This window comes from Cydia amplana, chromosome 14 (genome assembly GCF_948474715.1).
Source record: "Cydia amplana chromosome 14, ilCydAmpl1.1, whole genome shotgun sequence".
Lineage (NCBI taxonomy): Eukaryota > Metazoa > Arthropoda > Insecta > Lepidoptera > Tortricidae > Cydia > Cydia amplana.
In genome coordinates, this window is record NC_086082.1 from 5,088,091 (window position 1) to 5,114,050 (window position 25,960).

General features: G+C 40.4%; 2 protein-coding genes across 2 annotated transcripts in view; one reads left to right on the forward strand and one right to left on the reverse strand.

Moving 5' to 3' along the window:
* The window catches only part of LOC134653966 (ubiquitin conjugation factor E4 B), a 34,049-nt gene extending 21,271 nt beyond the window's left edge, over nucleotides 1–12,778 (forward strand). Inside the window, exons 11-19 of the mRNA XM_063509334.1 lie at nucleotides 276–618; nucleotides 821–916; nucleotides 2,295–2,413; nucleotides 3,679–3,817; nucleotides 6,061–6,174; nucleotides 7,988–8,108; nucleotides 10,974–11,080; nucleotides 11,917–12,010; nucleotides 12,643–12,778. Of these exons, the coding sequence (XP_063365404.1) occupies nucleotides 276–618; nucleotides 821–916; nucleotides 2,295–2,413; nucleotides 3,679–3,817; nucleotides 6,061–6,174; nucleotides 7,988–8,108; nucleotides 10,974–11,080; nucleotides 11,917–12,010; nucleotides 12,643–12,713 (1,204 nt within the window). The 3' untranslated portion in view covers nucleotides 12,714–12,778. The remainder of the gene's footprint in view (nucleotides 1–275; nucleotides 619–820; nucleotides 917–2,294; nucleotides 2,414–3,678; nucleotides 3,818–6,060; nucleotides 6,175–7,987; nucleotides 8,109–10,973; nucleotides 11,081–11,916; nucleotides 12,011–12,642) is intronic.
* Nucleotides 12,779–16,058: 3,280 nt separating this feature from the next.
* Nucleotides 16,059–17,177, reverse strand: LOC134653959 (ubiA prenyltransferase domain-containing protein 1 homolog). Its single transcript, XM_063509326.1, has 2 exons — nucleotides 16,542–17,177; nucleotides 16,059–16,168 (listed from the first exon to the last, which is right to left on the reverse strand). Exons 1-2 carry the CDS (start codon nucleotides 16,965–16,967, stop codon nucleotides 16,124–16,126), a joined length of 471 nt encoding a protein of 156 aa, XP_063365396.1. The 5' UTR covers nucleotides 16,968–17,177; the 3' UTR covers nucleotides 16,059–16,123.
* Between the last annotated feature and the right edge of the window lie 8,783 nt (nucleotides 17,178–25,960).

Genomic DNA, 25,960 nt, shown 5'->3' on the forward strand with positions numbered 1-25,960 from the left:
CAACACCAAATTCCTTCAAATCAAGGGTGAACAGGCACCTTCTGAGCAGACTCGCTCCATCGTAGGCCACGTCTTCGCCTCGGCTAGTCTGTGGCCATGAGTAAGCCCATTTTTAATAAAAAAAAATTGTACAGACCTAATAATAATTCACCTTTCACCCGTTTTACAGACAACGAATTTTGTTCATAAAATTAATAAACATTAATCGTTACGATATATCCTGGTCACGGCACCAAATTGTAAAGCTAACCTAACTGTAACAACCCGCCTTTCAGATATGTACCCCAAGTGGTAGCAGACTACATCGAGGACCCCATCATCACCTGGCTCTTAAGCGCCATCTGCAACTCCCATCTCCTTAAGAACCCGTATTTAGTCGCCAAGATCGTCGAAGTACTCTTCGTGATCAACCTCTCCGTGCCATTGAAGCTGAAGAACGTGTACGAGAAGTTCATGGACCACCCGATGTCGCAGACCGCCCTGCCCAGCGCCCTGATGAAGTTCTACACGGACATTGAAACGACGGGACAGAGCACGGAGTTTTATGATAAATTTACTATCAGATTCCACATTAGCATTATATTGAAGGGAATGTGGGATCGGCCGATCCACAAACAAGTAAGTCAACTTTGTTATTTATACATCTATATATTTTTGTATCTGAGACTGGAAAAGTGTAACAGAATGCTTAGTCTAAAAAAATGGTGCTGTTAACAACAGTTGCGTTCTATTGTCAAAAAGTTCCGAATCTATATCAACTGGAGAATTTTGTTAAAATGTTTGGACATAAAAAAAATCTAAATGTGATGGTTTATTTCAGGCCATAGTGAAGGAGTCCCGGTCCGGCCGGCAGTTCGTCAAGTTCATCAACATGCTGATGAACGACACCACTTTCCTTCTCGACGAGTGTCTCACGGTAACTACTACTAAATACCATTAAAGACCAAAAGCTTTTATAGTATGTATTGTTTTAGGTATTGCCTGGCTTTTTGAATAGGTATAGTGGTTCTGATTTAGAAATTCCCATGGTATAATAATATACTCCGCCTGGTACTCTCTTCCGAGATTCGCGAATGACCTAACTGTCACTTGCCTACGTCATCATGCTGTTTATAGGTTCTCAAACTTTAAAATGTGGGAGAATTTTAACCAACGGTGAAAATTATTTTAACGGCATTAATTTTAAGTTATTCATCTAGAAACATAGTAAAATAAAACAAATCTATACTGCCCTTTTCACCCCTACTCTTACAGTTCCGAATAGAACAGCCAACCATTTTTGTAACAAAACATTAATTACCAAGCTTACGACGTGAAAAGTTTGGAAAACACTGCGACTGCTGACACTGAGCGAGAAGGAAATAACAATTAACACGCGTTCGACAAGGATGACGGTCAGGGACAAAATGGCGGATTGTCAAATGTGACAGCGTTATCCTGTGTTGCCAGTAGTGTAAACAGAATTACCCGAACGTCTGAAATTTCTTTCGTGAATCGGAAGATATTGCTAACGAATAATTAAAAATGACGTGTTATTGTAAAATTTAAGATAAAATACAAATAAATGAAAATTATAAAATTATAAAGAAATATTTTAACTTATTAACCATAGATATAATGTATCCATGTAACATGTTATGTTGAAATAAAGTGGCAATGTTATTGTGACGTAGGCAAGTGACACTCTGGGAAGGGAAGACCATGTTTTATTAGACCATGGAAATTCCTTCCTTGTGATAAATAAAATTATTGTGAAGATATTCAGCAATAGTTATTTGTACAACAAGAGATCAAAGTTTGATATTTCTTCGAGTGCTTATTTTGAGTCCCGTGCAAGCGAAAGATTCTATACTAGATTCACGAGCGTAGCGAGTGAATCTAATTTAGAATTTTGAGCGTAGTAAGGGACTCAAAAGCGCACGAGATGTAAATAACTTTGATCTCATGTAGTTCACAAAACTTTTCACCTCAGCAGTGAGAACATATTAGAGAACCTGAAAAATGTATTCCTTCTTCATCACTTACCTCTATTCACTCATGTTTTCTTAAGATATACCAACAATTAAGTTTTCACCTGAGCAGCTCGAACAAGGGTACTTTGCTACTTAAAAAACAGTGAGCAAAATCGCGTTTTGCTCACTGAGTGAGCAAAATCGCATTTTGCTCATTTAGTCTCACTCAGTGAGCAAAATGCGATTTTGCTCACTGTTTTTAAGTACCAAAGTACCCTTGTTCGAGCTACTGAGGTAAAAAATTAATTATTTCCTTTAATATTTTTTGTTACCACCCCACAGTACCTGAAACGCATCCACGAGGCGCAGGAGAGCGCGGCGCCGGGCGCGGCGGCCGAGGCGCGCGCGCGCGCGCTGGCGCAGGACGAGCGCCAGTGCCGCTCCTACCTCACGCTCGCTAGGTTTGTTCACACTACCTCACGCTCGCTAGGTTTGTTCACACTCTACCTCACGCTCGCTAGGTTTGTTCACACTACCTCACGCTCGCTAGGTTTGTTCACACTCTACCTCACGCTCGCTAGGTTTGTTCACACTCTACCTCACGCTCGCGAGGTTTGTTCACACTCTATATTAAGCGACCCGCTGCAGCGTCGTCAAGTTGTTACACACCTAAATCACCATAAACCCATTTGACATACGTTATGAAATATTCAAACTAAATAGTTTACCGACCCTTCGAAACGGATACTCGACAGATAACGGGAAACTAGTCTCGTTTATCAATTTGAACGAAAGTAACTTTCGATCCCCGTTGGTCCCCATCGGGAAGGAATAGGGATATACTTCTGTACTCGCTTTCATTGCGATGAAAACTGGTAAAACACCTTTTAACACATTCAGTGCCGAAAACCCGACTGTCGGGTATTTTATGATTTCGTTCCGAGGCCGGGCGACCCGATAGTCGGGATCGTGGTACTCCACTTTTATATAAAGAAATTTTTGTGGCCTGGTGCGGATGTCTTGTTTTGGCTAGGTGGCGATTAATGTGTTTGACGACTGGTCTGACCTAGTGGGTAGTGACCCTGCCTGTGAAACCGCGGTCCCGGGTTTGAATCCCGGTAAGGGCATATATTTGTGTGATGAGCATAGATATTTGTTCCTGAGTCATGATTAGTTTCTATGTATTTAAGTATTTGTATCTTATATATATCGTTGTCTGAGTATCCACAACACAAGCCTTCTTGAGCTTTCTGAGGGACTTAGTCAATCTGTATAAGAATCTTCTATAATATGTACCAGGGATGTTGCGGATGCCGATTTTTTGACATCCGCGGATGCGGATGCGGATTTTTAAAGACTTGTCAAAATAGTACCATAAAAAACGTCAAATATTACATTTTAGTAATTTTTATTTAAAAAAACCGGCCAAGTGTGAGTCGGACTCGCGTTCCAAGGGTTCCGTACATTAAGTCCCACTCACGCTTGACTGCTCATTTCTAATAGGTTTTTTTGGTTAATGACTAAATTACCTAGCAGTCTAGCACTTACGCCGATGCTAAGACGTTCCTGTACCGACCTGTTCCACATCCGCATCCGCATTAAATCCGCATCGATTTTATGCGGATGTTGAAAATAATGCGGAAGTTCCGCGGTTGCGGATGCGGATATTCGCAACATCCCTGATATGTACATACATAAATATTGTATGTAAATATGTAATTTGCAGAGAAACAGTGGACATGCTGCAGTACCTGACGGTGGAGATCAAGGAGCCGTTCCTGCGCGCCGAGCTGGCCGAGCGCCTCGCCTCCATGCTCAACTTCAACCTGCAGCAGCTCTGCGGGCCCAAGTGCAAGAACCTCAAGGTACTACATCATGTATTGCAGAGAAACAGTGGCCATGCTGCAGTATCTGACGGTGGAGATCAAGGAGCCGTTCCTGCGCGCCGAGCTGGCCGAGCGCCTCGCCTCCATGCTCAACTTCAACCTGCAGCAGCTCTGCGGGCCCAAGTGCAAGAACCTCAAGGTACTACATCATTTACTGCAGAGAAACAGTGGCCATGCTGCAGTATCTGACGGTGGAGATCAAGGAGCCGTTCCTGCGCGCCGAGCTGGCCGAGCGCCTCGCCTCCATGCTCAACTTCAACCTGCAGCAGCTCTGCGGGCCCAAGTGCAAGAACCTCAAGGTACTACATCATTTACTGCAGAGAAACAGTGGCCATGCTGCAGTATCTGACGGTGGAGATCAAGGAGCCGTTCCTGCGCGCCGAGCTGGCCGAGCGCCTCGCCTCCATGCTCAACTTCAACCTGCAGCAGCTCTGCGGGCCCAAGTGCAAGAACCTCAAGGTACTACATCATTTACTAGCCACCCGCCCCGGCTTCGCACGGGTTAACTAATTACAGTAGAACCCGCTTAAGACGATTCTGAGGGGACCTAGCAAAAAAAAAGCGTCTTAAACGGGAAATCGTATTAAATGTGAACAAAAAAAAACTATAATAATGGATGATAGTGAGCGAATGTGATCTTAAGTGTAGGTAGGTATAAATTAAATAATCTAGGAACACTAACGATAGGCTCAACTAGAAAGTCTTGGAGAAACTGGCTGCAAATAAATTTGGGAGCGATAGCTTGCACTCCGTGCTCCATAATGGTCAAGCAGATGGCATCGCCTTCTCACGCCGATAAGGACCCGACAAAAGATATTACTTAGACAAAACAAAAAACCTAAGGTAGGTAATAAACACATAAAAAATGTTGGCTAACGGCGTATTGCATAACAATACGACGGTTATGATGACAAAAACACAAACGTACAGATGGTACGTAATGGGACGGATAAGTAATATATAATTTTAGATGGCGTATTAAGCGGGACTCGAGTCGTATTAACCGTAAAAAAAGCAATGAAAACAGGCCTAAAATTGCAGGGACCGGCGTAAAATGGCGTATTATGAGGGAAAGTATTAAACGTGATCGTATTAAGCGGGTTTTACTGTATACATAAACCTTCCTCTAGAATCACTGTATCTATTAAAAAAAACCGCATCAAAATTTGTTGCGTAGTTTTAAAGATCTAAGCATACATAGGGACAGACAGACAGCGGGAAGTGACTTTGTTTTATACTATGTAGTGATAGTGATTGTCGTATAGGACGTATACCTTTAAAAAAACAGCCTTACCACTGAACACATTTCTCATCAGACCCCGGGGAAACGTTTTCACGTGAACTTACCTACTTTTGTGTCGAACGGTCGTATACGTGTCATGTTTGTTTTACCGCCGGGCATTTTCAGTTTTGTGAGCGAAATACAGTCAGCAGCAATAGTTGCTAAGCGGACGAGGTGTTCAAAATGATCTTGACGCGACTTTATTGTAAAGAGAATAAGAGCGCGTCAAGGTAATTTTGAACACCTCGCCCGCTTAGTAACTTCTGCTGCTGACTGTACACGATTGCTGTACCAGTAGATCACTGTATTTTATAGTAACATATGCAGCTAATTTCGAGTGTATTTCTATTACATGACGTTTATACGACCGGTCTGGCCTAGTAGGAGACCCTGCCTGTGAAGCCGCGGTCCTGGGTTCGAATCCCAGTAAGGGCATTTATTTTTGTGAGCACAGATATTTGTTCCTGAGTCATGGTTGTTTTCTATGTATTTAAGTGTATGTATATTATATATATATCGTTGTCTGAGTACCCACAACACAAGCTTTCTTGAGCTTACCGTGGGGCTTAGTCAATTTGTGTAATAATGTCCTATAATATTTATTTATTTATTTATGAATGAATGAATGATAATTTATTCGAAACACACATACACAACAACACTAAAATAGGCTTAAATCTAGGTAAATTAGTAGGTAAGTAACAGTGCTGCGAGGGGTTCCAGAAAAGGATAACACTCAGTAACACAGTGCTACGACACACGTAGCACATGAGTTGTGTTACGACGCTGATTTTCGGTGTACCCATTGACACTTAAAACAAACACAAAACAACACAGAACATAAAAACAAAACCGAAGCAGAATACAACAGAATGTGCAGTTGACACTGTAATTTATTTATAAAACTGTAATGCGCAACTTATCAATATGTAACGCGCAGGTCCGACGGCCCGAGAAGTACGGGTGGGAGCCGCGGCGGCTGCTCTCGCAGCTGGTGGACATCTACTTGCACCTCGACTCGCCGCCCTTCCTCGCCGCGCTGGCCGCTGACGAGGTATCATCACATACACACACACATACACCCAGCCGCTACATTGCGTGCAGTGTGCCTTAAGCTTTGGATTCCTCCGAAAACGGTGCCGTCATATGACGGCCGTCATATAGCGGCTGCAAAAGACGGCCATCTTTACGGTGGCGACATGTGGAAAGTACCACGGCGTCATAGCACACCGTCATCCACCAAGCTCAAAGCGGCAAATTTGAAAAATGTAGGCGCGATGGGATAACGTCCCATAGAAAATTTGAATTTCGCGCCTTTTCCTACTGACAAGATTTGCTTGATCATCTATAATTTACTTGGAGGATGAAATATCATCAGAAGAGGAAAATAATCGTAGTACGGAATCATTTATTCAAATCTCGTATCATTTATTCAAAATGGCGTCACCGCTATCTAATAAAACGTTCATGAAACTATCGACAAGGTCATGACGGCCGTCATCTTACGTTAAAGCTTTGGATTCCTCCGAAAACGGTGCCGTCATATTACGGCCGCTATATAGCGTTGACTGACGTCACTAGAACGTTGTCTATGTAAACAAGATGGCGCGGTTTCCTAGACGGCGTTACGTTACGTTGATTGTCAACGTAACGCTTAAGCTTAAGCTTTGGATTCCTCCGAAAACGGTGCCGTCATATGACGGCCGTCATATAGCGGCCGCAAAAGACGGCCGTCTTTACGGTGGCGACATGTGGAAAGTACCACGGCGTCATAACACACCGTCATCCACCAAGGTCAAAGCGGCAAATTTGAAAAATGTAGGCGCGATGGGATAACGTCCCATAGAAAATTTTAATTTCGCGCTAATTAAAAAGTAGGAAAAGCCTACTGACAAGATTTGCTTGATCATCTATAATTTACTTGGAGGATGAAATATCATCAGAAGAGGAAAATAATCGGAGTACGGAATCATTTTTTCAAATCTCGTGTCATTTATTCAAAATGGCGTCACCGCTATCTAATAAAACGTTCACAAAACTATCGACACCGTCATGACGCCGTCATCTTCGTCACTAGAACGTTGTCTATGTAAACAAGATGGCGCGGTTTCCTAGACAGCGTTACGTTACGTTGACTGTCAACGTAACGTAACTCTGTCTAGGAAACCGCGCCATCTTGTTTACATAGACAACGTTCTAGTGACGTCATTCAACGCTATATAGCGGCCGTCATATTACGGCACCGTTTTCGGAGGAATCCAAAGCTTTACGTTGACAATCAACGTAACGTAACGCCGTCTAGGAAACCGCGCCATCTTGTTTACATAGACAACGTTCTAGTGACGTCAGTCAACGCTATATAGCGGCCGTAATATGACGGCACCGTTTTCGGAGGAATCCAAAGCTTTACACTTACTTTATCAATTCAACATAAAATATTATATTAACATTGAAATACCTTCAATTGATATTGGGAAGCGCTGGTGGTCTAGCTAGAGCGTGCGACTTGAAATCCGGAGGTCGCGGGTTCAAACTCCGGCTCGCACCAATGAGATTTTCGAAACTTATGTACGAAATACCATTTGGTATTTCAGTCGCTTTTCGGTGAAGGAAAACATCGTGAGGAAACCGGACTAATCCCAATATAAGGTCGTTTACCCTCTGGGTTGGAAGGTCAGATGGCAGTCGCTTTCGTAAAAACTAGTGCCTACGCCAATTCCTGGGATTGGTTGCCAAGCGGACCCCAGGCTCCCATGAGCCGTGGCAAAATGCCGGGACAACTCGAGGAAGATGAGTACCTATATATTACAGAATTTCTTAGACCGTTATTTACATTTTCACTGATTTGTCGTGTCCAAAATCCGCAGCGATCGTTCCGCAAGGAGTTGTTCGAGGAGGCGGCCGTGCGGCTCGGCAAGTACAACATCAAGAGCCGCTCCGAGATCGAGCGCTTCCTCGCACTAGCCGACAACGCCTACCGGATCGTAGGTCAGTACCATGCAGTACCACTAGAGATCGGTTTTCCTAGGATAGCGGTGCCGTCATATAGCGGCCGTCTCCATACTAAATAATACGGCTAAATATGGATGTCGTAGTATTTGTATGGAGACGGCCGCTATGTGACGGCACCGCTTTCGGAGGAAACCAAAGCATAACGCTACTTTCTGTGTTCATGTACAGTCAGCAGCAAAAGTTGCTAAGCAAGTGAATTGTTCAAAATTATATTGACACGCTCTTAATTTCTAAACAATAAAGTCTCGTCAAGATCATTTTGAACACCTGGCCCGCTTAGCAATTTCTGCTGCTGACTGTAGGTACAGACGACGTCAAAGATATGTTTACACTTTTGGACCTTACTCCTTTGTAATAAGGCGAAAAATGTAAACATGTTTTTGACGTCGACTGTACCTATCTGTGTTTTATTGACCTTATTGTGGATTCAAGCGGTTTTCGGCCCGAAATGTAGGAAAATAGCGCCTATTTATTCGCGTGACAAGGAAAGACGTCTCACAGACAAGCATGAGGTGCTAGCTCGTTGGGCAGAACACTTTAAAGACGTCTTAAACCCTGTCACCCAAAGCGTTGATTTAGCCTACATACGTACCTTGAAGAACCAGCCTTTATCAGATAACCTTGCTCTACCTCCGGATTACAACGAGTACGTTGCGGCAGTGAGGAAACTTAAAAATAATAAGACACCAGGTTCAGACAGCCTTCCCGCAGAGATATTTAAGTACACCGGACCAAACGTTAACAACAGGTTGTTTGAACTGATACTGAGGATTTGGGAATCAGAAACTGTTCCTCAAGATTGGAGAGATGCCTCTATTTGTAAACTGTACAAGGGTAAGGGTCAGATTTCTGACTGCGGTTCTTATAGAGGCATCTCCCTTCTATCCACTGCCGGTAAAATCTTAGCGCAGATACTTAACACCCGCTTAGGTTGCCTAGCAGAACAGCTCTTGCCGGAGAGCCAGTGCGGTTTTCGACCTTATAGGGGCACTATTGATGCTATATTTGTTCTAAAACAAATCCAAGAAAAAAGCTTAGAACAAAATTGTCCCCTATATATGTGCTTTGTGGACCTTGAAAAGGCTTTCGACCGCGTGCCGCGCGAAGCTCTCTGGCTTGTTTTGCAAAAAACTGGGTGTCCCGAAAAGTTCGTTAACTTGGTCAAACAGTTTCATGAAAATATGATGGCTACAGTTCGACATGAAAGCGAGTTTTCGGAACATTTTCCAGTCACCAGCGGTGTCAAACAGGGTTGTGTGATGGCTCCAACTCTTTTTGCGTTGTATTTCTCCACAGTGCTTGAGGACTCACTTCTTGCGTGCTCTGGACAAATACAACTTAGCGTCCGTTCTGACAGAAGTGTATTCGACCTGTCTCGATTTAAGTCTAAAACGAAAACCACAGAGCTCTCCGTTCTCGAGATTCTCTATGCCGACGACGTTTGCTTGATGGCCGATAGCATGGAGGCGCTTCAGTCCTACATGGATGCTCTGCAAAGGTCGTGCCTTAGATTTGGCTTAGTAATAAGCATATCCAAGACTCAAGTGCTTAAACAACCAGCCCGTAATTGCGAAGCGGACACTTCCGACCTAACTATAGAAGGGAAACCCCTAACCGAAGTGTCCTCTTTCAAGTATCTTGGGAGCCAGATCAGAAAGGATAACAGACTAGCCTCCGAGATCCCATCTAGAATTGCTAAGGCTGCGTCCACTTTCGGTCGGTTAACGCATCGTGTCTGGGGATCGCATGATCTAAAGCTGCGGACGAAGTTGTCGGTGTACAGAGCCATGGTTCTTTCGATTCTTTTGTATGCTTCGGAAACATGGTGTTTGTACAAAGGCGACATTCGCTTGCTAGACACGTTCCACTTGCGTTGTCTACGTTCCATTCTGCGTATAAAATGGCAAGATCGCGTTCCCAACACTGAAGTACTTCGTCGCTGCAAGATGCCTGGCATGGAGGCGCTCTTGATGAAGGGTCAGCTAAGATGGTGTGGGCATGTTTGGCGTATGAGTGATTGCAGACTACCGAAAGCCGTTTTCTACTCCCAGCTATCAGCTGGTAAACGGAAGCAAGGTGGGCAGCACCTACGTTACAAGGATGTGCTTAAGCGCCACCTAACTGCCTGCGGTATACCACCTGACAAATGGGAGAAGCTTGCTTCTCAGCGGCCAGAATGGCGTTCTCGCGTTAAGTTGAGCGTAAAGAACTTTGAAGACGCTCGTCTCACTGATCTTGATGCGAAACGTCAGATACGTAAATCCCGGCCAAAACCCTCCTATAATTATACGTACAATAATTCTGGTCAACTTTACTGCCCCACCTGCGATAGAGTTTTTAAAAATAAGTTCGGCTTTGCCAGCCATATCAGAGCTCACGCTCGTAATTAGCTAGGGTCGCCGTTGCCGATTACGGCATGGATAACTATATATATATATATATATATATTGTGGAACATATTCGAATTATGTTAGACCATCGCTTAATATTCATGAATTTATTCAGTCTTTACACGTCAACTGTTACTGCTAGATATAAATCGCATTTGGGGTCCCAATGGGGTTGGCAACTGTCAAAGGTTTGCATAGATGGCCCCATCACAGCTTGCCTCTTTTTCTATGAGATTTGGTTTAAAGTGCTGGCATCCAGGGCATTAAAAAAACAACTCAATTCTAGCGATTGACAGGGCAAGCTATGATGGCGCCATCTGCTAAATACTTCGACCGGCCAACCCCATTGATATCAATTGAGGATGGCCTAGGATATATATCCTAGATATACATTGGTATATACTCGATCGTACGTGCACATTATAATGGACATAATTATGTATTATTTCAGTGTCGAATCAACAAAAGAGTGACGAGTTCGCAGACGCCCCGGAAGAGTTCAGAGATCCACTCATGGATACTCTCATGACTGACCCCGTTCTTTTGCCTTCCGGGAAGGTATGTTCATTATCACGTATTATATTACCGTTGAATACAATTCCTGACATCCACATATATCGGCACGCGCCGGCCGATGCGAGCCGAGCCGAACGACGACTTTTTCGTTCTCATTGCGCAGACATAAAGCTTTTTCTTATCGGCTTTTTCCGATTCCGCGTCGACGGTCGACATATCTGGGGAGACTCTTAAACAGGGATGTTGCGAATATCCGCATCCGCAACCGCGGAACTTCCGCATTATTTTCAACATCCGCATCCGCATAAAATCGATGCGGATGTGGAACAGTTCGGTACAGGAACGTCTTAGCATCGGCGTAAGTGCTAGACTGCTAGGTAATTTAGTCATAAGCCAAAAAAACCTATTAGAAATTAGCCGTTAAGCGTGAGTGGGACTTAATGTACGGAACCCTTAGAACGCGAATCCGACTCGCACTTGGCCGGTTTTTTGAAATAAAAATTACTAAAATGTAATATGTGACGTTTTTTATGTACCTATCTTGACATCCGCATCCGCGGATGTCAAAAAATCGGCATCCGCAACATCCCTGCTCTTAAATACCTTATTATTAAAAATGTTGTAAAGCAGAGTTTCGAGTAACCATTGACTATTTTCTTGCTAAATCTTATTTCTTCTAAATCTCGTTTGAATAAAAGGGATACATTTATCTCTAATCTCTGATTACGAGTACATTTTCTAATAGAAAACAGAGAAGAAAAAACTCGCAGACAAGCTGATGAAATTAAAAAGTATCGAGTAATGTTGTCGTCGCACCTTCGGCGTTGAATGGGAACGATACCTAAGATTTTTCTAATTAGATTTTGATTTATGAACAGGTAATGGACCGGTCGGTGATCCTGCGGCACCTGCTCAACAGCTCCACCGACCCCTTCAACCGGCAACCGCTCACCGAAGACCAGCTGCGTCCAGGTACCAACTCGCTTCCTTCATACTCTTGACCACTGATTAACAGCGTTATTCAGAAACGTCTGCTAAGTTAAGTGGAGTTCAAACGAGACAGTTTTTCGCCAATCTGATGAAATTTGCCGATCGAATTTTGCCAATTTGATTCGCCGATCAAATCGTTGCGGACACAAAAATGCCAATTTTCGAAGTTAGTATCTATGGAATGCAAATTGGTGATTAAATTGTGTACGTGTGGACGCTAGATGAGATTGGCGCCATTTATTTTCCTGATCAAATCGGTCGAATTGCCCAGCTCGTCTGGATACGGCTTTAATCAGCTGATGATCGTCGTTTGTCACTCTCTATGGTATAACGACAGGGACAAACGACAATCAACTGATTAAATAAGCAGCCGTTTATGAATAACGCCAGTAGACTTTACCGTATTATCAGAACCTTCATATTAGTTTCCAATTCGATTGATTCTTGTAGTTCTTGTTTGTCTGGATATTTGTCTCATTGGAATGCTATATTTGTATAGGTAATGAACTCTGTTACCATCTCACTGCTAAACTACTGAACAAGACTTTGCAGGGATGGGATAGACAGTTAAGTAATATTAAAATTGATACTGACCATATGTTGCTCTATTTCAGCGGCCGATCTAAAAGAGAGAATCATCCAATGGCAGCGCGAAAAGAAAGGTTCGACATCGCAAGATCCTTAAGCCAACAAACAAAGTCTGATGTATATATCTACCCTATCGCATATATAAAGACTATTGACTGGATATTTCCAGAAGGACTATTGTCCGTGGCATGAATGTGAGATTATTCTAAGTATGGTGTGTCCTGTGTCATGCTGTTCCGACTAAACCCCCATCGTTTAGTTAGTTGACAAGCTGTTCCAACATCTGATCGCAGTTATAACCGTTCGCGTGTAGCTTTATATCTTGACGTCACTTATATCAAAGGCCTAAATTCTCAGATACCTACTTACTCATGTGGAATCTTGACTTCAGTATCCTTCTAGTAGGTGCTCGTTCCTGACCCCAATATTTCGAGTAATGTAAAGCCTCGTCGAGTAGCAATATGAAGGCGTCACGTTCTGTAAGTTTTAAAGAAGCCCTAAAGCCCCGTCTCCATATCGCGCGGCAAACCATCGAACATTGGCTCGCGCGGCAACCAACTCGATGCGCCCGGTATCCATTGCGCGCGGCTGCCGCGCGAGCCAATGTTCGATGGTTTGCCGCGCGATATGGAGACGGGGCTTAACATTAATTAGCTCGATTGAAAACCCTTCATTAGTGTAATGACTTACTTTCATAGTTCATTGTGCAATCAGGGCGATATGGCAGATATTGATGTTAGCGAGAGTCCAATAGATACTGCACGTCGCAGGCTGAAGGGTTTTTACGACTTGAGTTTGGAATTTGAATAGCGCCCGTGTTACGCAACGTTTTTCATCACACTTGCGAGGAAATCATATAATATTGGTCCGCCTTTATGTAAATTTTTGACGATAATATGGAGCCATTCGGCACAAATGAATATTAATAGAAACAGAATAGTATTTTCACTTATTTAAAACTTATTTTTGGTTCGCATGACAGGGTGACATCATTAAAAATGCAATAATCTCTTGGGAGTCATTCAATGTACTCCCTGCGCGCCTGAATAAAAATGCACCTTTTACGGGCAAGTGTGATGAATTATGTATTTATGGAATGTTCAAGACTTATTTTGTGCAAAATTTTATTACTATTTGCATATAGTGATATTATGTTTAGTCTTTGTTAGCATGAATTTAATATGATAATGGTGTAATTGTGTTCCTTTACCCTAGTTATCATTATCATCACTCGAAATGGTTTTCATTTAAGAATGTTACAATTACGTAGATATTTAGCATTGATCTGCATAATAATAGGCAATAGTTGTAATATTGATAATAGTTCAAATTAGCAAAAAAATCCTGCTCACTGCCACTAAATTAAATCATCATTTAATTGTGGTCAAACATACCTAAGTGAAACCCATTTTCTGAACGTAATGGTCTCACCTGTATTATAATTTGATTTGTATTTATCTTTATATTATTATAAAGATTCTATGATAAAGGTCTCTTTATGTTGATATATCAATAAAAGATAATAAATGTATTTTGGGTTTTCTTTCTTTTCATGTTTTGAAGTCTGCGATATCTTTTACCTTCTCTACACCATCGGCAATGATGGTCCATTACAGAATGGGCAAAGATGGCACCATGTGAGCACGCGCACTATTATGGCCGTCACTTTCTTTGATGTTTGTCCGAAAACCGACAGAATGGCGATTACGCTCCACCATCGTCGATCATGGGCCACTGTAAGCCAATGATTAAGCCCGCCACACGATCGGGATCACCTGCCCATCATGGCCAATGGTGTAGAGGAGCCATTTGACTTAAATAACAGATTGGTGAGTAAAAAATGTCAATATGATAGCAATGTAGCTTTGAAAAAAAAAACAAAGCCAACGCATACTTGTACTCAACAAGTTATTTGCTATCAGCCTATCACTTTTTAACCCCTCGTATGCGGCCTGTCAAATTTGATCATTGAAAAAGTGACCTTGACATTTAAAACAATAGATTTAAATTCTCACGCACGGATCCGTGTTTAAGCGTACGAAGGGTTAACTTTCAATTCAAATCAGCAGACATCCAACAGCTTGGGTATGGTGACAGATGCCATCTCCATACAATTTATAACCTTAAAACGCAAAATTGTATTGAGATGACATCTGTCACTGTACCCAAGCTGTTTAGAATATATGTAGGTACTACAGTTATCACTTATCAGCACATTTATGAGAATCTCATTGTAACAAAAAAACGAGAATCAAAAAACTTGTAAGTATTAAAACATTATATTTGACTAAAAACTACACTATTAAATTTCTTATATACTAAAAATAAATTAATTATTGTCACATTGTGCATTACAACAATAGGCATTTGCTTTGACAGTTAAGGCTTATAGGCATCTCTTAGAAGTTGACTAAAGATGCCTGATATGATTTGGCATAAAGTCTCTTCGAGCACACTTACAGTAATCAAAATTGTGAGAAGCACACATACTAATGATGAGATTGATGAGGTAGTTTTTACTAATCTTTCAACCCGTAATTCAACAACATCCAAAATAATAAATATTACCTTTGACCCTCTTTTACATTCTCTTCTTAATCAAAATCATTACTACTATTGAGCGCCGAGGTTTGAACTCACTGCCTTCCCTGTTTTGTGTCAAATTAAGGGTTAAAGTTATTACTTGGTCAAATAAACTCACAACTGAACATCATATTTATACACATCACTGATTAGAAGTATTTTAAACATGCCATGACAAGTTTATTATCTTACAACACATCCTACCAGAATATAATGCAACATTTAAGACAACATAGTCAGATCTGCCATTTAAAAGCTTAGATTAAAACTGATTAAACAATAATGAAAATGTAAACATAAATAAATGCTAATAATATTATTCACTTGATTCATAATGGAATTATGTTCATTGACAAATATAGGCCAACTACAAAATATAGAAACATTGTCATTGTCCTGACTAGTCCTGACCGTAGGGACTGGAGGGCTTGGTCACTTTTTCATTTTAGACATATGTTTCATTTTAGTTTATAATTTACATAGTGGTGTGGCTACTTAAGAACAAAAATCAATATATTTAATAAAACTAAGTTGATTTGTTCCCTAGTTGTACAATATGCAGCTTTTCATTCAACTCGAGTCTTGACTTTTTGCAAAGGTACAGAAGTTGTGATAGGTATACTGACGAATTTCCCAGGACATCTTCATTTACAAGGGTACTTTATAATGATAGTAAAGGCAGTCAATGCACATAAGAGTGCTAACTTCATAAGCTCAGTAAGTGCAAGAGTAAGATATGTAAATTGGGAATTTTTCTTACCTAAGATTATCGAGGCAAGAGGAAAGGTAATCTATAAGCAAACAAACATGAAATCATATAGAGCATACCAAAGTAGAAATTGAGCCTAGCTGTCTGCCGAGGCACATATCTCATTGTGTCCGGGTGTCGGAACATCCTTTCTATTTTAAATGCTCTGGGCAGAGTCAGCATGGGCAGCAAGAACCACAGAGAGCACCGCACCGATGCCACTACAAACATTATGTAAGGGATAAATAATAGAAATGCATAAAGTAAATAAGATGCTGTCTTTCCAATCAATATGGCTAATGTGACAATTTCAGCTTTGTTGTCAGTTTCCAAATCTCTTGTGTTGTTGCTATGCAGAATAGCCTCAGTGTTGAGAGCAAGAGGGATTGCATAGTAAATTATAGGCCAATCAACCCTCCCTGTCTGTGCTAGGAAGGCAAACACCACTGACACTGGCCCAAATATGACTAGAACTAAAATATCACCTAATGCTATATACTTGAGACCAATGCCTCCCGTGTACAAGAAGGAGGATGATAATCCACCAAAATACACAAGTGCCAAATGCTCCATGCGAGCCGGAGACACCATTACCAGGGGAACAAAGCAGGCACAGCCAGCCAGGTACAATATAGCGCCAAGGGAGACTACCTCATCAATGCTTAGGAGGTGGTCGACGAGTGTTCGGTCATCTGACTTGCGATTGTCGATTCCTTTAACAAAGTCGAAGTATGTGTTGACAACGTTGCCTGCGCCATGCACTGGGAGCACTGTGCAGAGCGTGAGCAGCAGCGCGGGCCAGCTGAAGGCTTGCTCGCCGGGCAGACGCCAGGCCAGGGCGGCACCTAGCAGTGTAGGCAGTAAGCTTGCACTCAGCGACCACGGCCGCAGCGCCACCACATAAGTGTGCACTTTCATTAGCGGATTACGCGCAGATACCCGCGCCTCCACGGGCTGCTCCAAGAGATTCCCCTCCGCAGTAGGAATATCCATGTCTTCAACTTTCTTGTCGCTCTCCATTGTAATGTTCGAGTTATTCACTGTGGCATGAAACTTAACGCGACATGTATGTGACCTGGTTATACATCGTCAGTGCTGTGAGAAGACTGTGATCATTAAGTAGGTCAATAAGGTTTGTATTTAAAATTTTCGTTCTAATGCAAATAATGTAAATTGATACAAAACTTTACGTTACGGTACCCCTTTCAAAATAGTACACGACTAAACCATTTGACACTTGACAGAGAGGTGACAGTTGACCGTCGACAGTGACATTTTCCTGTTGGGAATGTTTAGTTCACATAAAAATTAAGTAATTGCACGAGGCGCATGTAATCATAATCATGTATTCGTCGCAATCCATGGTGCCACAGATGTTTTAAGCTTAATTGCATAAATAAAGCGTTGATCCTACAAGGGCGCAAAGAGAATATAATCACTACGTTTTAAGAGACGGGACTTCCATACTAGCGATTTGAATCAATTTTTCCAGTCTGTGTATGTTTGGTTCTCCAATCATTACCAACATGTACGACAAAGAACTGTCAAAGAACAACACTACCAACATAACAGACTTAAATAGTGTAGCATTGTGTCGCTTGCGTATGGTGCGGGATGGTTGAAACATAGGCTCCTGTCTTGGAGGATATAATCAAACGGAGACGCCATGTCTGTAATTTTCTGTACAAAACAGTCTGCCGATTTTTGCGGGGGAGGGGAACGTCAAATGTATGCGTAACGTAAAAATAGCCATGTCAGATAAACGTCAGTCCATACATTGTGTATGACCGTTGGCCGCCTATTTTCGACAGAGGGGAAAGCCTGTTAATGGCTACTCCGTTTAGTTGTATCCTCCAAGGCTCCTGTCAACAAATTTCGTAGTCAGAGGGCCTACCGCGAACCACGTTCGACGTGTTGCCTCCCTGTCACACTTACGTACGAATTTACAAGTGCGACAGAGAGGCAACACGTCGAACGTGGTTCGCGGTAGGCCCTCAGGTTAGGATCGAGTCCACATTTAAGTCGTACGTTATTTATATATTGTTCTTTGAGTGGACTAATACATGGTTGGACATAAATGTGGACCAGAAATATTTTGGAAGAAAATGACACATGTTTTTTTTATTAAAAGCTTTTTTTTTCGAAATGGTCTCTTGGTCTCCGCATACAAATTCTAATGGATGTAACTTTTCTTTCCAGGTCTTCGTTCTCAATTAATTCCAAGAAATAAGATCCACTGCTTGCACCAGAAAACATACAGAAAACATCTAAATGTGTTATATAATTACTATTTGCAAGGAAAATGTAGCGTGAAAGAGAGATTCTAAAGATAGGAAATTATGTGACTAAGTATAATGGCAAAAGGAAAATTTCCTGAATATGCATCTGGGAAAATTTTCGGGGAATTAGTTATAGTCATATCGCATGCAAGATAGAGTTAGTCCAAGAAAAGTCTGGAGCGATTTTGATACTTAGCCCACGCAGACCATGTGTTATTTTAAACGTCAAACGTCTTTGAAATTATGACGTATAAATAACACTTGCACCGCGTGGGCTATAAAAATCACTGCAGACTTTTCTTGGCCAAACTCTATCAGGAAATTTCACTCATATTACTAATATTATTTACATTGATAAACAAATAAAGCTGCAATTATCGATACTTGTAGTACATCCCTAGTTGACAATTAAAATGGATATGAAATATCTTATTTTCGATGTGTTTATTTTGGTGTAGCAGGCTATAAACTTTATAGCCTGCTACACCAAAATAAGGCTAAAAGTATACAGAAATACTTACCGGTCTTCATCCAACGGAAATTTCGCCATGAACTTTCATTTTTTGGGAACATCGCGAGTGTAGCGATTGCCACATATTTCGCATTTAAATACCTTGATTTTCGGTGGCATTCACACAACATCTATGGAGTCACTATATGTTTTTATCACATTTGATTGTATTTGAAAATGGTAAAGGCTTTTGAAAATTAAACTCCAAGAAGTACGCGAGTAACACATGCAAGGCGCTATGACACATCCATGACAAGCAACGCAATATGGCTGACAGTTGACTTGACAGCTAAATAGCACTGATGTTTTATTTTATTTTTTTGGCTATGGTCAGGTCACCAGCTTCCATACAAAAATTTTTTTTGTTCCTAGTTGCGTCAGCCTGCAAGGGCGCGGCAACATATTATACGTAGGTAAAGCCTGTAATACGTAAACTGTCATTCAATAGAACTTGCTAACTATGTAAACAAACCGCCATACTAAAATTGATATTGAATGTCAATATACTAGAGTCTGTGCGGAAAGAGAAGAGTCGTGGGATTTGAGGGCGCGTCAGTGCTATTTTATGGTTTTTGCTATGCTGACAACACTGATCACGTGATTATAGTACGACACTAAAGGTCATGATACTTAAATCCCTTTGTTCCGGTTTTTTTGCTACGGCTTACTAAAAGGAGCCTGGTGGAGGTGTCGGCTCATCAACTCAAAGCGCAGGCACTAGCTTTCTTCTACCCTCTTCTTATTTAAAAAAAAACTTGTCTTAATGTCTCAGATACTAAAGTGACAGTGCGATTGACAAAACTACTAAAACTAGTTAAGAATCTGCCTAATACAACTGTCATTTTAGTACCAAACAAGATAGAGTCTCATTTAAGTACTGCCTAATCTGTGTAGTCCAACAGTTATTTTAATACAAAACCGGGTAGATCGGGTAGAAATTGGGCAATACAACTGTAACTTTACTATTTGGGATATAAAAATAGTGCATAAGTAGATAGGCCTTATTGTGATATGTCCGGTTCTCTCATCTCACGATATTTTACTTCGCCGAAGTCACTGCTAAATATGAAATATAATTTTGTAACTAACAGAACCTAGTAAACGAACTTACAAATAAATAAATATTTTATTAGAAAAAGATTTATTCTTGGTAATCGAAGTCTGAAGTGGTTATTCAATGTCACTTATGTTTGAGCTAGCTTCATCAGAACAACCAGGGAGACTCATTGAATTGGATGTGCTTTAATCCGGTACGTATAGCTGGTCAACCAAATCTTGTCAGTTAAAAAAGGCGCGAAATTCAAATTTTCTATAGGACGATGTCCCTTCGCGCCTACATTTTTCAAATTTGCCGCCTTTTTCTACTGTCAGGATCTGGTTGACCAAGTATAGATTACAAATTATTGCATATTACCTACTTAGTGGTCTTTTATTCGAGATACCGTAAGTATTTTTACTCAATCCTGAAACAAAAAATTTACATATGCATAAAATGGCAAGTATCAAGAATATTTGTCAGTTATTTTCAAGATCATGAATGACCTGCATATTTATGAAAATGAATATATTTTGAATGAATATACTTACCGATTATGTACCAGAGACAAGTAACTTAGGGGGCCTATTAAATAGGTAATTATTTAATATTAAATACAACACCAATACCCGTCAATATCGGAAACACGTTCCGCGACTTTTTGTAAGTCGATAGTCGGCTTTTAGCCGTTTTCTCCCCGCTGACAATACCGAACAATGTTAAATATAATTTTCCTTGTTGTTTTATGTACGGTTTTATCGTGTTTTGAAAATATTTTATACAAAACACTTGCGGTTATTGTTAATACAAATACAAATATACAATGACAGAAGTTTGTTTACTTTTTACAAGACAGCTGTCAAAGGTTTGATTGCCATATAAAATTGAAAATGTTAGTTCCCATTTCTGCCACGACTCTTCTCTTTCCGCACAGACTCTAGTAACTTTTGTTTACATAGTTAGCAAGTTCTATTGAATGACACTTTAAGTAATATATGATGCCTTTTGCCCTTTGTCTCGTCTTGGCGGGGGCACGGCCGTGCCCCCAGATCACGCGCCATATTGCGAGCAATTCTTGTCAGTAAAAACCGGCCAAGTGCGAGTCGGATCCGCACCATCAACAAAAAACAAGCAAAAAAACGGTCACCCATCCAAGTACTGACCCCGCCCGACGTTGCTTAACTTCGGTCAAAAATCACGTTTGTTCATTTGTTGTATGGCAGCCCCACTTAAATCTTTATTTTATTCTGTTTTTAGTATTTGTTGTTATAGCGGCAACAGAAATACATCATCTGTGAAAATTTCAACTGTCTAGCTATCACGGTTCGTGAGATACAGCCTGGTGACAGACGGATGGACGGACGGACGGACGGACGGACGGACGGACGGACGGACAGCGGAGTCTTAGTAATAGGGTCCCGTTTTTACCCTTTGGGTACGGAACCCTAAAAAAGGCGCGAAATTCTTAAGAGGGCGAGACGCTCACAAATATTTGAACACGCCTCTATTGTCAAGGCGTTAGAGTGCGTGTTCAGATATTGTGAACATCTTGGCCGCTCCGATATATCTGATGGCGACTGTACTTAGTAGTATATTCATTGTACCTATATATTTTATTATTTTTATCTGTGTATTGTATATGTAGGTACCTATGTAGTCGAACGAGCGAGCGAAGCGAAGTGAAGTTCTTATCGAACGAGCGAGCGAAGCGAAGTGAAGTTCTTACATTCAACTTGGAACAGACGGCTGGCTAGGGGCAGGTCCTGGCATTTTGATGTTGTTTTAAGCTGAACTATCAGAAGATAGTTTGATACACAATAACTTAAGTAAATTTGTTCTAATTTAAATGAAATTGGGTGAACGTGTAGTTGAGGCCATTATATTTTAGTCATTAAATTTTGAGCAGGCTCGATCAAGAGGTTATTGAGCTAGAAGAGCTTAAAATGCTAAAAAGCTATTTATGAGGGGTCTTGCTATTCTGGTCATTTTAATTCCAAGAAAGTATGGTCGAGTTTGGTATCAAATGAATGTGCTCGGTTTACACATTTATAATATTGTTTTTTAATTTAAGATTTTAAAATAATTAGCAAGCTAAAAACGAAATAAAATAACCATAATATTAGTATTTGAGCGTTTTCCAAAAAAAGTGTACATTTCATTCATGTCTTCAAAATATTGACTTCTTGGGCTCATTTTACTCAGAATCATTTGTACATTCACGCCTCGTACATGAAAAAATGTGTCCCAAAATTTTGTATGTCCCAGTATGCTTTCAGTGCGTCACGTTCATACAAATAAAAAAAAATTTCATACAAGAATGTGACGATCAGGAAAGGAAATTTTTGGACACATTTTTTTATGTATGAGGCGTAAATGTACAAATGATTCTGAGTAAAATGAGCCCAAGAAGTCAATATTTTAAAGACATGAATGAAATGTACACTTTTTTTGGAAAACGCTCATTTGACACTTGACAAGAAAGATTACGACTTAACCACAGATACAGTTTATTTTAATTTCTATGGTGCCTTAAATTTATCAATTAAGGGCTCCACAGATCTTGCAATAAATCGCACGCGGTTTTCGATCCTTTGTCGAGTGCATTCAATTTCAATTGATCTCTTTGGCAAACCGCGAGTTCTCAGTTCGGGGCGAACTACTAGTTTATTATGTTTTTTAGTTGTTTCCTAACTAAATTCTCTTACTTTTCTTCTTGCACCATTTTTATTACATCTCTGTTTAGCCCTATGGTTGACTGGTAGAGAATGCCTTTAGGCATTAAGTGCGCTATTTGTACATTTTATTTGTATTTTGTGCAATAAAGTTTAAATAAATAAATAAATAGTATAAAACAAAGTCGCTTCCCGCTGTCTATGCCTATGTATTCTTAGATCCTTAAAGCTACGCAACGGATTTTGATGCGGTTTTTTAATAGATAGAGTGATTCAAAAGGAAGGTTTATGTACTTATAATTTATTAATCCGTGCGAAGCCGGGGCGGGTCGCTAGTAAATAATATGTATATTAGCACCCATGATCACCTCACCAGGCGACAGTTCAGTTTAAAATGAAATGGTTATTTCCAAGGTGGTATCGTACACAGTTTATTCACCCGAGTATAATAAACACTCATGCAAAAGACCAAAGCACAAGCCACAAGCCAAGAAGTAAATAGTTACGGCTTGACCTCAATTATACTATTACCGATACCGATATACAAATTCACTAAGTCACCTTGTAATTCTGTTTTTTAAACAGACATTTATTATTGTCTATCTAAATATGATGGCAAATGGCAATGTACGTAAATGGAATAAAATAAAAGCCAATTTATAACTTTGGTACGTTTAAATGAGTAATATTTTACTAAGGATAAGAAGTATATAGCATTATCTCGGGATAGGTCTACATCTACAAAGCGCCTTTGACATCAAAGATATGGTTACAATTTTGCACCTTACCGCCTTGTAATAAGGCGAAGTATCTTAGTGTAAGGCCTGAGTAGACGCTCGAAGCGGAGCGTTCGGCGGGGCGTGCAGCGTGGCATCGGGGTCAGGAGTAATTTGAGAAGCGTGCACTAAGGCCGCTCCTATACGCTTGCATTTGTTTAACATGCACGCCGCACGCCCCGCCCCGCTGCAAGCCCAACTCGAGCGTCCACTCAGGCCTTACACTTAAGTATGTATGTTTGGCTTCGACGTACAACTTGTAAGAAGCAAACTAACGTAATGGACCCTATAATGGACGTGGAACCGGTAATGGGACATAAAACCACAAATCCTCTAAAATAAGTATGTAAAAGTAGTTTATAAACACTGGCAATATTTTACCATAAATAAGAGTCATAGAGCTGTTTAAGTTTGACTTTTTATTAATTTCGGTTAATTTTTAAGAAATTGGCGCCAACCCAAAAGTTGTCGTGTCACTGGAAAAAATAACCAGTAAGAATTCTTAACAACTTCGCTAAGAGAGGTGAGTTCATATATTAAATTGTAATTAATTATTACTTGGTGTAAACTAGAATGTGTTTTGTTAATTGCATTTACCATGAGATAAGGTATACAACACATTATGTTGTGACTCTAGAGATGTATAAAAAATAGTAGTATTTTGCCCAATCCCATTATAGGAGCTGTAAAACTGCATACCTCCTATGATGGGATAATTTACATAATGATGCTTGCCATGGCGTAATTTCATGTTTAAACAATACAGAAGTATAATGTAGTTACTCGTACGAACTATGTCAGGAGGTCTTCTCGTACTTCGGATAAATTAATATCGTTTTTACAAAATTTTATTTAACTTGCCCTGTTAGTTTGTATACAGGGTGGATTTTCTTTTTGGGTCAGTGAGGGTAGCTACCAGATCCCGTGCTGCGACGAGAAAACGGTCTTAGAAAACCTTCCCTCGATTTCAAATTAATGAAGATTGGCTTTTACAGATTTTGGAAAAAACATACAGGGTGCGAGAAAAAGGTAATTTTTGACAATCTTTTTTTTGATGCCAATCGATCCCATTCCTATTGAGGATCAAAAGCTTGTATGGAGCTAAAAAAAATTCCGGCTAGAAAAGCCACAAATCGAGGAAAACTTTTCCCATACAATTTGTATGAAAATCAAAACTTTTATTTTTCACATGCTATTTTTCTATGACAATTGATTCCATTCTTATCTAGTATCAATAGTTTCTTTGGGGTCAACTTACGATAATGTACTAAAAAGCCACAAATTAATAAAAACTTTTTCCATTGACCCCAAAAAAACTATTGATACTGGATAGGAATGGAATCGATTGGCATACAAAAATAGCATGTGAAAAATATAAGTTTTCATTTTCATACAAATTGTATGGGAAATGTTTTCCTCGATTTGTGGCTTTTCTAGCCGGAATTTTTTTTTGTTCCATACAAGCTTTTGATCCTCAATAGGAATGGGATCGATTGGCATCAAAAAAAAAGTTTGTCAAAAATTACCTTTTCCTCGCACCCTGTATGTTTTTTCCAAAATCTGTAAAAGCCAATCTTCATTAATTTGAAATCGAGGGAAGGTCTTCTAAGACCGTTTTCTCGTAGCAGCACGGGATCTGGTAGCTGCCCTCACTGACCCAAAAAGAAAATCCATCCTGTATTAGTTAGTGTGGTTCAAATCTTGGAAATGGCATTTGAGCCACTTTCGGATTTCCGATTGAGTTGAAATTTTGGATACGTATGCAAATCGGATGACAATGCAATCGGGTGACAAAAATGACTAATAACTAGTTTTTTGCTAAAAACTTATTCCCTATTCCAATATCTTATACTGATAGGGTATGCCCATTATAGGGGGCCCATTACTGGATCCACGTCCATTACCGGGGTTCCATTACTGGAGCTTTGGTGTCCATGACTGGAGAAAAAAACCATACTTTTAATTTATTAATTATGTGGAAACTAACTGCAGTATCTTTGATACAACACGCCTGAAACATGAAAGAAGGATAGGATATTCATCTTTTAACAAGCTAAGCGGTAGAACTTTTACATGTATCAGGGAAATATCACAAATACTCAAAATTTCCTCTTAAATGTCCCATGACTGGTGCCGTTACTATATATACCTATACTCAGTACCTATTCAGTGCAAATATGATATCTATAAAATGTACGGTAGGTACGGTAATATCAGCCCAGTTGATGTACTTAAATCGATTTTCTACCGCGTACCAGATACTCAGGTTTACCGCGTAGTCATAAATACCTACTTCTACATTTGTCATAAACTATATACAGTTTTGTTGAAGTGCATAATATGTATAATAACTTAATAAGAGAGATGAGCTGCTAGTTATACCTACTAATATAACAGGTTTTGGTCATTAGAGTTAAAGTTATACACATTCACAAGATAAATAAAACCCGATCAAGCTCAAACACCCTTCTGAGAATAAGAAAGCTAAATACCTCGAGCCTTCAAGACTAGGCCGGGACCTAACTCATGACACTAATCTTGATCATCATCATAGCTACCTACTCTGTAGCATAAAAAAACCGGCCAAGTGCGAGTTGGACTCGCGCACGAAGGGTTCCGTACCATTACGCAAAAAACGGCCTGGTGACAAACACGGACAGACAAACAGACGGACAGCGAAGTCTTAGTAATAGGGTCCCGTTTTTACCCTTTGGGTACGGAACCCTCAAAAAGACTTTT

Bases quoted from the DNA above. Each gene is read 5' to 3' on its own strand.
- LOC134653959 (XM_063509326.1), bottom strand. From the start codon at position 16,967: ATGGAGAGCGACAAGAAAGTTGAAGACATGGATATTCCTACTGCGGAG. The intron at 16,169-16,541 runs GTAATGGTGTCT...TAATGTTTGTAG, and splicing joins GTGCCTGCTTTGTTCCCCTG to TGGCATCGGTGCGGTGCTCT.